Source organism: Cynocephalus volans, chromosome 1 (assembly GCF_027409185.1).
Source record: "Cynocephalus volans isolate mCynVol1 chromosome 1, mCynVol1.pri, whole genome shotgun sequence".
NCBI lineage: Eukaryota > Metazoa > Chordata > Mammalia > Dermoptera > Cynocephalidae > Cynocephalus > Cynocephalus volans.
In genome coordinates, this window is record NC_084460.1 from 299,770,735 (window position 1) to 299,783,953 (window position 13,219).

Consider the following 13,219-nt stretch of genomic DNA (forward strand, 5'->3'; position numbering starts at 1 on the left):
ATATTTTAACAGTCTCTCGAACGGCCTACCCTCAAATCCATCCTCAGTAAATGATCCTCTAATTTCAATCAGCAGGGTCTGCAGTAGAGGTTGATACCCCGGTTGTTGCCAGCCCTTGGTACCCTGAGGACTCTTCAGGAATACCAGAGGTGGGTCCAGATCGAAGCTACTCTATGTCCGGATGTTGCGGTAGCCACAACATCCTGCCAACCTGCCCCTGAAGGTTATTCCCCAACACTCCAGTGGCAACAAGTAGCACAGTTTTCAACTATGCGGCAGCGCGAACAAACGGAAGTCACTGGAGACCCCAACAGCTGGAGAGCAACGTAACTATGCCAAAATCTGAAGATGAGGACGACTGGGAAAAAATTGGGTGAAAAGTTACGTGCTGAAGGGGATGCCGGACCAGCTACAGGTCAAAGTCCTGGAATCGATTATGTACAGATTGGTTTCCCCCCTTAGTATTGTTAGCAGAATCAATCAGGCAACAGTAACTAGTGTCTTGGGATATCTGAGTAATTGGTTTGGAGAAAGAGAAAGAGACTTCACTCCAGAATTGGGAAGCCGGCTTTGTGCTTTGCTGGCTTGTGTTGAAAAACCTTTATTACCTGAGGCTCATTCACCGATTCGGCAGCTTGCAAGAAATGCGGCTCTTAGTGGATAGCAAAGATAATGAGAGAATTCCTGCTTTGAATTTATTCATCTGTTTGGTTAGCAGGCGTTTTGGCCCACGTGATTTAGCTGATGCGCCAGCTTGCTGGGCTGACCTCTCAAGGACAGAAGGTATCTGGTGAAGGCGGCCTGTCTGTCCGCACAGACGGCACCACAGCTTCAGCACTGAAGGGCCCTCGTCCTCCGCTGTGCAGCTCGAGTGGGCTTTCAGCACAGAGATTGCATCGATCTGCATGTCTGTTACATCTACGGGAAATCCCACCTGGTTTTTGATGAAAAGTTTGAACAGTTTTCTATAATCTCAAGCATTTAAAACAAATTGAGTGCCATTTATTGGCGAAGCAGCCTGCAAAGCAACCGAATGTTTTACGGAGGCCCTCGGTGCAATATCGTTGTTTATTTACATACATACGTATGACATTTTTATTAAAAACGTATTTGGGTTACGGAAAAAATCCAACCAGAATCACCACGGAGGTGACCCGTCCCGGACGCCAGGCCCCGCGGCCCTGCCCACCCGGCCCGTCGCGGTGGCGCCCGGGGCTGTGCGTCTCACGGCCGGGAAGGGCCCATGGGACGCGCTGTGCGTCCCGGCACTTCTCTCCACCGGTGCGTTTGAACGAAGCCGCGCGGTCCCGCCGGCCGAGGAGGGCCCCGGACGCGAGCCGCGAGCAGGAGGCGCCCGGACCGCGCCGCCGCCCTCCCCGGCCGTCGCTCCTCCGTCAGGCCGCGCCCTCACGTCCGGCTCTCGGGCGCCGCCCGCTGTCTCGCCGACTGCCCGGCCGCGGTCCGGTCTCGGAGCGCGAAGGCCCGGGGCAGCCCCGGAAGGAAAGGGCGGGCAAGCCTCAGGTTGCCCAGGAGACGCCGCCGCAGCCCGCCCTCCGCACTAGCCCTGTGCGGCGCGCCAGGCCCCGCCCCCTCCCGTCACCTGACCCCGTACAGCCAATTCTCTGGCCTCACGGCCCCCGCTGCGTGCTGGGCGGCCCTCTGAAGCGCGCGGATTGGCCGGCGCCGCTCAGCCAATCCGGGCGCGCCCCGGGGCGCGACAGAAGCAGGCGCGATGGAGGCGGGCGCGGCGCCGAGGAGAGACCGCCTGGAGAAGAGCGCGCCGGACTGGTGCGTGCCGCAGCGGAGGGCGGGCAGGGCTGCGCGCGCCTTCCTTCAGGAAGCCCTCTGGGCACTGCAGAGCCAGGGCGCGGAGGGGCGGCCTAAATGAGGGATGCGAGCTGCGGGCACGGGCGGGCGCGAGGGTGGCCTCGGAGGGGCCCGGAGGTGACCCTTGAACTGAAACCTGAGTGACGTCCAGGCGTCGGGCCTCCACGCTCCGGGAAAGAGTATGGCAGGGGGCGGGCACGGCCCTGCGGAAGCCCCGGGTGCGGCACGGCAGGGAGCCCGCGCGGCTGGAGAGCGGGGGCTGGGCAGGGTGACCCGGGACAGCCACAGTGTCCAGGGAGACTAAGGGGTCTGTCCTGAGCGTGGGGGCTTTGGAGCAGGGCGGGGATGTAAGTTAAGTGTGTCTTGAGTGAACCTTTTTGGCTGCTTTGTAGAGAGTAGAGGCAGGGTGGGGGGTCAGGGGAGCAAGCAGGGAACCGGGATATGAGGGTCCTTAGAATCCGGGTTCAGGCCTGAGTCTCAGCGCCTCTTCCAGTAGATGTCCTGCAGTGGTTGGGACAGAGAAAAGGGACCTGGGGAAATGTCCCCTAAGAGAAAGTGGAGAGGAGATTCCCATGCCTTTTAATTTTTGCTTATGAAACTAATAAAGTTTAACTTTCTCATCCAATATTGATAGCGCTTTAAGGAAGTAGCAAGTCATGGAGCAGAGTAACCTGTAAAATATTCTGAAATTCAAGCCGCAAGTCAGTTCAGCCGAGCTACAGGTTGAAAAGCTGCTTTTGCTCGGCAGACACGAGCTGTCCGAGGTACTTTGGAGTCGTTTTTTAGTAGGAAAGAACAGCAGATTTAGAGGCACATGGAAAGTCTCAGCAGGGCCAGGAGATTTCTGGGACTATTAACACTAATACCAGAGTGGTGACCAGGAGATTTCTGGGACTATTAACACTAATACCAGAGTGGTGAAGGATGGGCAGTCAGGGTCCCCAAAGCCCTGAAGCCTTGGACCTTCGGGGAGATTTTAACAGCTTGTGGGAAAGGTGCTGCATTAAAACTAAGGCACATTCTGTTCACACTCTAGAGCTTAACAGCCGCCATTAGTAATTGTATTTGAGTTTTCACGTGGATTGGTTTCAACACTGATCTTTATTTAAAAATCAGGTAAAATAATTAGTGGTGTCAGGCAAGATTACCTACTATATATATTTCTGAAGGTTTCTGAAACTTGTAAAAATATATACAGATAAATTTTTCTTAGGAATCTTTCAGGGGATTTGTATTTTCTGTGGCATTTACTTTATCATTTTGTAAATCAAGCCCCTGCTACGTGGAAGCATCGTCTTCAGCGCTGGCCATAGAGCAGTGAGGAAAACACAAAACCCGCACCCTGGTGGAGCTGCGCTTCTCTTACTTTGCTGAGATAGACACTAAACAGGAACACACTGGGTCTGTCACATGATCCGTGGAGGAAGAAAGGAGGGAAGGGGAAACAGGTTTCTGGGGAGGCCAGGGCAGGGGCCACAATTTTAAATAGAGCTGTGGGGAGCCCCACCAAGGACAAGGTGGAACGAAGGCAGTGAAAAAGTCAGGCGGGGTAGGGGGTGGCATGGTCATTCTGGGCAAAGGAAGCCAGAAGTGTGGAGCCTGAGGCAGAAGCAGGCCTGCCCCAGGGGGAAGGCCAGTGTGGTGGAAGCTAGGAGGGAGGAAGTGGGCACCCAGACCCCTTGAAGCCTCACAGGCCATCACAGAAATGGGTGCAGGGAAATAGAGGAAAACTCCTGATGAAGTTAAGCAAACAGGAAAATTCCTCAGGAACGTGCAGCACCCTGAATGTCCTGCCCTCAGAGTAAAGCTGCAGACCTATTCGTTGTAGCAGGCGGGTGTCCAATCCAGGCCCACCAGAACTAATCCTACCAAGGGGTGGAACCAAATTTTGAAAACCTAAATGGATGGTCTCCTGTCGATTATAAAAGAAACTTGCAAGTACTAGATGATTAGCAGTTACGTGTACATTTTCCATACGTAATGAAGATCTGGATATTCTTAAGTGCAGTTTGTGGAAACCTGCAGTGTTTAAGCAGAAGGTCACCCTACCCTTCACGTCATTTGCTCCTGGTGATGTAATGATAGACATAGAGCTGCTGAGTTTCCCATATTTATTTCCTTTTTCTTAATCACCTTTTTCTTTCCTTCAGGAAAGTTTATATGGACTATAATGCAACCACTCCCTTAGAGCCAGAAGTTATCCTGGCCATGACCGAGGCCATGCAGGAAGCCTGGGGAAATCCCAGCAGTCCATATCCAGCAGGTAATTCTAGGACGTGTGCACGTGGCACAAAGTCACAGATCGGAGATGATGGGGGGCAGAGGTGCTCTTAATGAAACTGTACACCCATATGTAATGGCTCTGTTTTGAATAGATTTTCTGTTGCCTGCAAATCTTTAGCTGTAGGTTTTGGTAGTTTTCTTTTGAGAAGTCCAGGTTTGTAAGCTGAACCTCGCTGATAGTATAATCTTTAACCTTTAGTGTTTAATCTTTAATGTGCTCTCCTGTCACCCTTTCCCAGATGAAAAGGATGTCTTATTAAGAATTATTTGTAACAGTATCTATTAAAACCCTTTCACATATCTGGCTCGGTTGATCCTCACAAAATTTACAAAATGTGTCTTTTAAAACACCAGGGTCACATACAATCCTGGCCTTTTTAAAGTGAAAATTACTTTAAAACTCATTACTTTAGTTATAATTATAAATATATTCTTATTTGTTTCTGATGTATTGTTATAATTTACAGCAGTAAATTGGAAGTTTTGGAAAATAATTTGCTTCAAGTCAGTAGTTATGTGGCAGAGTTACATTATGTTTTTCAGACGAATGGGCGGGCTAAAGTCTCACCTTTCCTATTTAATGTTTATTAGGGTTAATTAAGATAAATTAACTGTGGATTATGATGAACTGGAATAACTCTTCAAACAGAATGTTGCCAAGCTGTAGGATTTTGTAATACATATGTATAGCTTTACAGGGTTTAATGTGTCTTCATATCCATTTTCTTATTAAATGTTTCACAGCAACTTGATAACTAAGAGCTTTTTCAAAATCAGATGCTAGTCATTCGTTAACTTATTTGTTAGTTTGTTCGGTGCATGTATTCTGGCTAATCTTACAGACATTGACTGTGTCTCATCCCTTCTAGTAAAACTGAATTTTCTGATGTTTTAAACTTGGTATTACAGAGAATAATTAAGTGCTGATAAAAGGCATTTTATCATGAAGTTTGGGAATACCTCTCAGGGAGGAATAATGATCCTGGCTGAATGAAGCCTGTCAGTGGCTTTTAGCCTGCTTGGCAGTCTTTGTCTACACAGATTAAGGACTGTAACTCAGAGTTGCATTGCAGTTCACACTCTGTTGGCTCTCAGGTAGAAACACAAAAAAATAAAATAAAATAGCAAAAATCACTTTACTATAGAATGGTTTAATTATTTTCACAATATTATGATTTAAAATCTTTGAGAGGAATTTCAACAAAAATATTGAGGATGTGTGGGAAAATTTTAGGTACCCAAGATGTTTATCAGAGCCTTGCTTATAATAGCAAAAACCTTGAAATAACCTCCATGTTCATCAGCTGAGGACTGATTGTAAAATGTGGCAAAGCCTCGTAGTGGAGTTCTGGACCCTTTCAAAGCAATGATGGACTCTGTCAGTGACCTAGAAAGATAACACTCATTCGCATCTGGTTCAAGTGGAAAAGGCGTGTTGTGGGTCTGCAGAGTGACTTCATTGTTTTCCCCAGTCCCCATCCCCAAGAAAAACTTGTGTGTGAGCACGTATGTGAAGTGTATTATATAGTTTTGCTGTGAGACAGAAAATCAAAACCGCAGTGGCTTGACCAGCTTGGAGTTCACTTGTCTCGCACAGTCCAGGGCGCATGTGGTCGCTTCACTGTTGTCAGGGACCCAGGTCTTTCTATCATATTCCTCTTCCATCCGCAGCATGCACCTTGGCCCTTGTGGTCAGGATGGCTGCTCCAGCTCAAGCCATAGTGTCAGCAGTCCCATCTGTGGGAATGAGAGAAGAGGAGGAGAAAGGTGTGCCTGAGTCCTTCAAGGACATTTCTGGAAGTTGCAAGTAACCACTCTGCCCAGAGGTTGGTCACATGGCCACGCATAACTGCAATATAAGCTGGGAAATGCAGTCTTACTTCTGGGCAGTCACATGCCAGCTGCAGATGAAGGCCATGCCACCATGGTAGGAAGAGACAATGGGTAAGAAGACCGCTGGCAGCCCAGCCCAGATGGGATGCACACCAAATACGTTCACACCAGTTGTTCTCAAATAGGGGTATTATGGGAGGTTTGGGGTATTTTCTTTTTGTTTCCTGTTTTTTAATTTATCTACAATTGGCATACACAATGTAATGAAAATAAAAGTTTACCAAAGCCCAGGTTTAGGGAGACATCTCTTTTAAACTTGGAAGGAAATTTTAGCTTTGCTAATTGCAAAAATTGGATTCACTGTAGCATGGCTTTCTGAGTGTGCCTCCCTCCTGCTCTTACGTTGAAATGACAACAGGCATGTGCTTTGCTCTTGTGTGCTCTGGCTTCTCCATCCAAGTCACTTGTGAATGCTTTTCCAAACAAATGCCCTTTGATTGTGGAAGACGACTGGGAGGATGTCATGAAGCTGTACCGTGGGTGGGGTTTGCAGTGCCTTTGCATGCACGTTATTAGTGATAACGTGTGAGGGGGCAGGTTTATAGTTGAGACACCAACCCTCAGGGCAGTCAGATGGTACACAGTGTCATGTGGCTGGTCTCTGGATAGAACCCAGCTCTTTTACCTCTGGGTTGTGGTCTTTTCCCACCATCACCACTCAGTTCTCCAGGGCCTGTGCCAATACCATCTTCTGGTGCTGTCAGCACGGAGGGTCTGTGCGACTTAGGAGACTGGGGCCCTCATTTCCGCTGACTCAAGTCCTGCTATGGCATGTAAAATCAGACTCCTGTGGTGTTTCAGTTCATCCATGCATTCACTTCAATTGTGCAGCTCTGTGCCGGAGGGCAAAGCAGTGACTAAAATAAACGGCATCTGGCCCTCCTGGAGCATCCGTGTTAGTGGGGGTGCAGGGGCGGGGTAGCCAAGGAACAGATCCACGAGTACAAACCCATGAGGTGAAGGAAGTCCTGTGAGGAGCCACAGAGCAGGGTCGGGGCTTGGCAGTGCCGAGGTGCCACATCTTGTATGGAACGGCCTGGGGAGGCCTCTCTAATAACCACAATTTGCATAGATGAGAAGGCAGAGTGTGGCAGAGGGCACTGCAGGCAGAGGGTATGCATGATGACAGGTGACGAGGGCCCAAGTGGTGCCGCAGTGTTGTGGGGTGGTGGAATGGGGTCCAAGAAGTTTGGGGGGGTGACCTCTTCTAGGCCTGTGGAGGCCACTGTGGGGCCTGCATTCATTGAAGTGAGGCAGAGAGAGCTGGAGGGTTCGGAGCAGAGTGGTTTAACATGGGGCTCTCGAGCATTTTGGTCTCATGACCCTCTTACACTCTTAATATTATTAAGGACTGCAAAGAGCTTTTGTTTATGCATGCTATACATATAGATATTTTCCATATTAGAAATTAAAACTGAGAATCTTTAAAAGTATGTATTTAGTAGTTCTTTAAAAATATTTCATTACGTTAACTTTTTATGAAAAATTAACTCTTTTGCAAAACAGAACTAGTTTAATGAGAAGAATGGCATTGTTGTACATTTGAAGGTCTCCTTCATGTCTGGCTGAGTAGAAAAGTGGTGCTTAGCCCTACTGTGTGCAGTCTGTTGCAATATTTGCACATGGAGCCTCTGGAAGGCTTCCCTGTGTACTGTGAGGAGATTTGTGGGGAGCAGGCAAGCGAGTATCACTGTGAAAATGGTTTTGGTTTTGTGGACCCCCGAAAGGGCCTTGGGGACTCCAGGGTTCTCCAAACCACATTTTGAAAACAGCTGATTTAGCCAGTATTGATTGAGCACCTGCTGTATGCCCAGCACTGTTCTAAGGTAAGGGGTAAGGCATGGTGCACAAAATGTATTTTGGTTTTTGAGGCATTACTCTGACCACTAGGTGTGGAATGGACCGTGGTGGGGTCAGTGGAGTCAGGGGAGCTGTGGTGGCCTGGATTTAGTTGGCGGCTGGGGCGGTGGAGTGGCAGAGTCAAATTTTGAACATGTTTTGACAGCAGAGCCTGCAGGATTTGCTGATGGATTGGTTGATGGGTATGAGAAAGGCCTGGGCCCTGGAAGGATTATGTTGCTATCTACTGAGACAGGAAAGGTTTAGAGAGGAGCAAGTTTCTGGGAGAAATCAAGCACTTGACTCTGAGCATGTGCGGTTTCAGATGCCTGCAAGATGTCCAGGAGGAGCAAGTGGAGTCCAGAGGAGGGGCCTGAACTAGAAACCTGGGGGTCACCAGCGTGGAAGGGCACTCACAGCCTTGAGTCGCTGGGGGGAAGGGGGCTGAGGACCTGAGCAGGGCCCACGGCCATCTGCAGTCTGGAGTTGGAGCTGAGCCACCAGGGGGACCAAGGAATCCTGGCCACGGAGGGGAGGGAGGGCCCCTGAAATGATGTTCCTAAGATGACGAGTGGTCTAGGGGAGAGATGCTGGCAGGGGCAGGGGGTGAGGACTGAGCCTCGTACCTGAATTTGGATTTGTCCACACAGGGACCTTGGGTAAGAGTAGATTTGGGGGCCTAGGAGCCTGAATGCCTGATCACAGTGGGCTCAGAAGGATATGGAGAGGAGCGCAGATAGCAAAGGGAAGCCAGGTTCTGATGTAACACTCGTGTCAAGTCTTTGGATGGACATGTGCTCTCTTTTCTCTTGGGTAAACAATGTTTACCATAAACACCTAGGAGTAAAGTGGCTGGCTCATATGGTAGGTGTACATTTGACTTTGTAAGGAGCTGTCCAACTCACTCCAAAGTGGGTGTACCATTTTCCATTCCCCCTGGCACTGTTTTGAGTGTTCCAGTTCCTCCATACCCTCCCGAGCATGTGGAATGTGCAGTCTCTTAACTTCAGCCAGCCTAATAGGCATATGGTAGTAGTAAGCTAGCCCCATGAGTCCTTATTTAGAAAGGTCTCCAAACTTCTTGATAAGTGGAATAAGGACGTTTTTGCAAATCAGTATGTCAGTTATGAAACCCATTTTGGAAAGAGAAAGGAAAACCATATGAAATGCTTATATGAAGGCATATACATACATAGAGAAAAGTTTGGACATTTACACACCATGCTCACAACAGTGATGGCCAAGGGGAGGAAAGTGAGAAAGGAGGCAGAGATGGAGTCCTGCTTTGGAATCAGCCCAGTGGCTTGGAGGGGGAGGGCGGCTTTTCAACAGAATCTCGGAGAAAGAATCGGAACACGTATGTGGTCAGGATTTGAGTGACATTCCAGCTAGAGCTAAGCGTGTGTGACAGGCAGTAGTCCTGCCTGAGATTACTGACGTTTATTACAGTGCTTTTGACATAGCATTAACTAAGATGACTAGGTTTTCCTAGACACTATAGCCCTTCACTATTTATAATTAAAATCTGTACAGTAGTGTTGAGGCATGTGAGAATTACCTTGCATATTTATTTTTACCTCACCTTTTTACATTTCTGTTTTTTATGATGTTTTATGATATTTTATGGCTCCTGCTCAAATGTTTTTACAAATAAGACTGAATAGTCAATTGGAGACTACTGGTCTATAGACTAAGAATGGTCACTGAAATTGTCAGAATTCCCATCCCAGCGCCTTTCTTTCTCTGCTGTGAGGTTTGTTTCCTGCGTTTCCCTACTAGACAATGAAACTGGGTAATAGTCCCTATTTGAAAGCAGATACAATCTGGAGATAGTAACCTTTCTAGTATACCTAGGGTCACCTGCAGTATGAGATGTGGCATTGGACTTTGTGTTGAGGAGTCATGAGTTCTATTTTTGCTTATTTTTGTTGTTTTGCAGCGTGACCTTAAGCACATTATTCCATCCTTTCACTCTCCTGTCTTGATGAATGGGAAGCAAGGCAGAAGGCCACAGCTTCCCTTCTCCTGTAGCCTCCGGTAAGAAGAAAGCTGTGTCTTAGGGAACTTTAGGGTTCCCACGCATCCCCCCATATTTATTTCTGGCTCTCACTAAGTTACTTAAATCTCAGTAGTTTTCACTGATTTGCTAATGTCTTACTGCTGTCCCTTTGCCAAGTTATTTCTAGGTTGTAGCATATTGTTGTATTCACGTTAATGGGACATGTTTCCTCTTAGAATTGCCCACTCAGATCTCTTGCTCGTTTGCATTTGGCTGTTCTTTTAAACATGTTGATTGTCCTTGTAGGCAATGCTAATTAATTTCCTTTTTGGTCTCTCAAGGTAGAAAGGCCAAGGATATTATAAATACAGCTCGGGAAAACCTTGCGAAGATGATAGGTGGAAAATCTCAAGACATAATCTTCACTTCTGGGGGCACCGAGGTAAAGTTTCTAAATAAACTCACATTCTTCTAACTATAAGTTGTAATAAAATATGGAAGATGGTTCCTTCTTGGTTGTTGTTTTTGGGTTTTTTTGTTTTTTTTTAAGAAAGAGTAATGCTTGGTCTTGCTCTATGTCAAATTAGCCAATGTTTATCTTATAAGTAAATTCATGATGGCTGTTAGGATTTTTGTAATATAATGGATAAAGTAACTTGCTTTGCTTTGTTGTTTCAATAAAGAAAGTTTCCCCTTTATTTTGCCCTGGAATCATTCCTTTGAATCCATACTAAATTGTCTGTCTTATCAAGAATTTGGGGTTTGATCAATCCCAAAGGTACTTATTTGTAAATTGACAGAAGATACTCAAAAATGTTGTGATGGGCATCACGGCCTTTGCTCAATTAGTCACACACCTTGTTTCATTCCCTTCCTGGAAAGGAAGGCCCAACAGTTATCCACTGGTGATTTGACTGTCCACAGGGGAAGACCAAAAGCAGCTACAGCTAGATTGTTAGAGTTAATAAGAAAATTTAGCATAGATTTTAGGTACAAAATTCAACTGGAGGGCTGGCCAACTAGTTCATTTGGTTAGAGCACAGTGTTATAACACCAAGGTTAAGGGTTCAGATCCCTGTACTGGCCAGCTGCCAAATATATATATATATATATCAATTGGATTTTTATATGCTAGCAACAAATAGGTTTTTGCCAGAGCATCAAAAAATATCAAATACTAAATCTAGTAAAGAATTTGTAAGACTCTGGCCACCACTGGGAAAGTTAGAAATATTACTGAAAGCTTCAAAGCCCACCGGGGGAACACTGGGGCACAGCGATCTGCCCCCCAATCAGCAAATGCCCACTCGGTGGACACTAGTCAGGAATATAGAACTGCAGGGGGTACAGTTTGCTGAAAAGACACGGGCCCAGACAAGACTTTCCACATAACCCAGCCATATTGGACCTCACAAGACCCAGAAGTGCTTACAAGGTCAACAGTTAAAACCTGAGCTGCACAAAAAGCCTTCCCCAGAGCAGCAGCAAAGCAGCAATTTAGCTAAACCACGGGGCTCAAATGCTAGTTCCCACAGGAAGTTCCCCCATTTTAGAAGTAACCAAAGGGCAGCAAATTAGTTCCAGTACAGAGTTTAATTGGTGGGAATAGTGAATAATCCAACACAAAACTGAAAGAAAAAACAAAACACCCATAGATCAGACAAAGTTGTGATATTAACCAGTAAAGGTCTAATACTACCAAAGAACACCTGTAAGACCTAGAAGGACCAGAAGCCCCCCAGGCTCCCAAGCCAGAGTTGGGTGAGGGCCGAGGGCCTCAGCCAAATCCCCTGACATCTGCATCTAGCCCAGCAACAACCACCAGGCCACCACCAAAGTGCCCCAGGCTCCCAAGCTGGGGTGGGTGGGATGCTGAGCACCTCAGCCACGCCCCCCTGATGTCCGTAGCAAGCCCAGTGACAACCACTGAGCCACCGCCAGAGTTGCTCCAGGTCCCCAAGCCTGGGCAGTGGGGGGGCCAAGGACCTCAGCCACACACCCCCTGACATCCACACCCAGCCCAGCAATGACCACCAGGCCACCGCTGGAAGCACTCTGGGCTTCTGAGCCAGGGTAGTAGGGGGCCAAAGACCTCAGCCATGCCCCACTGAAGTCCATATCCAGCCAAGCCACAACCGAGCCACTGCTGGAAGCCCCCGGGCTCTCCTGTTGGAATGAGGGAGTGCCATGGGCTTTGACCACAACCCCCCCTTCCTCTTCTTCCCACCCTTTCCCTCTACCCCTTCCCCCGTCTGCTCCACAACTACATCTTAGAATGTAGAGAAGTAAAAAATTTTTAAAAAGAACCTCTATCTTTCAGTTCTAAAATAAATGAACTTTTAAGACACACACACACAAGAATGTAGCAGAACTCATAGAACTGAAAGATTCACTCAGTGAAATAAAAAACAGAACTAGTAGCTTAAGCAGCAGGCTGAAACAAGAAGAAAGAATTTCTGATCTTGAAGATAGTCTTTTTGAAATAACCCAGGTAGACAAAGGAAAAAAGAATTTTAAAAATGAAGAAAATCTAAGAGAGTTATCAGACAGCCTTAAGCACATAAACATTTGAGTTATGGTTGTTCCATAAGGAGAAAAAGGAAAAGGCATTGAAAACATGTTTAATGAAATAATAACAAAATTTCCCATGTAAAGAGAAACACAGACCTTCAGATCTAGGAGGCTCTAAGGTCCCCAAACAGATTCAACCGAAAAAGATCTTCTCCAAGACACATGTACTCAAACTGGCAAAGCTCAAAGACAAGGACAGTCTTGAAAGAAGCAAGAGAAAAGTGTCAAGTCACCTACACGGGAGACCCTATCAGACTAACAGCAGACTTATCAACAGAAACTCCACAGGCCAGAAGAAAATGGGATGATATATTCAAAATACTAAAAGAAAAAAACCCTGCCAGCCAAGAATACTATACCCAGCAAGGCTGTCCTTCAGAAATGAAGGGAAAATAGTGTATTTTCCAAACAAATAAAAACTGTGGAGTTCACCACCACATGACCAGCCCTACAAGAAATCCTCAATGAAGTCCAGCATCTGGAATCTGAAAAACAATAAACACTACCACAAATACACAAGAAAGAACAAAACTCACTGGTAGAACAAAAATATAAATGAGAAAGAGAGAAAGAAACTAAATCTTACCACCACAAAAAATCATAATGACAATGTAATGGCCCAGATTTATTTCTGATTTTAGTAATTTCAGTCTACTCTTTTTTTTCTTGGTCAATCTAGATAAAGGTTTGCAAATTTTATTGCTCTTTTTAAAGAATCAACTTTTGGTTTTGTTGGTTTTCTCTATTGTTTTTCTAATTCCCTATTTCATATATTTCTGTTGTAATCTTTGTTATTTCCTACTTATA

At 46.5% G+C, this 13,219-nt stretch overlaps 1 protein-coding gene across 2 annotated transcripts in view; it reads left to right on the forward strand.

Moving 5' to 3' along the window:
* The first annotated feature begins 1,725 nt into the window (after positions 1–1,725).
* SCLY (selenocysteine lyase) overlaps positions 1,726–13,219 on the forward strand; it is a 39,444-nt gene continuing 27,950 nt past the window's right edge. Inside the window, exons 1-3 of one of the 2 annotated variants that reach the window (XM_063101116.1) lie at positions 1,726–1,788; positions 3,978–4,090; positions 10,183–10,283. In XM_063101116.1, the coding sequence (XP_062957186.1) occupies positions 1,733–1,788; positions 3,978–4,090; positions 10,183–10,283 (270 nt within the window). In that variant the 5' untranslated portion in view covers positions 1,726–1,732. Of the gene's footprint in view, positions 1,789–3,977; positions 4,091–9,781; positions 9,880–10,182; positions 10,284–13,219 lie in introns of those variants that run through there. The other variant, XM_063101122.1, reaches the window with a different exon arrangement.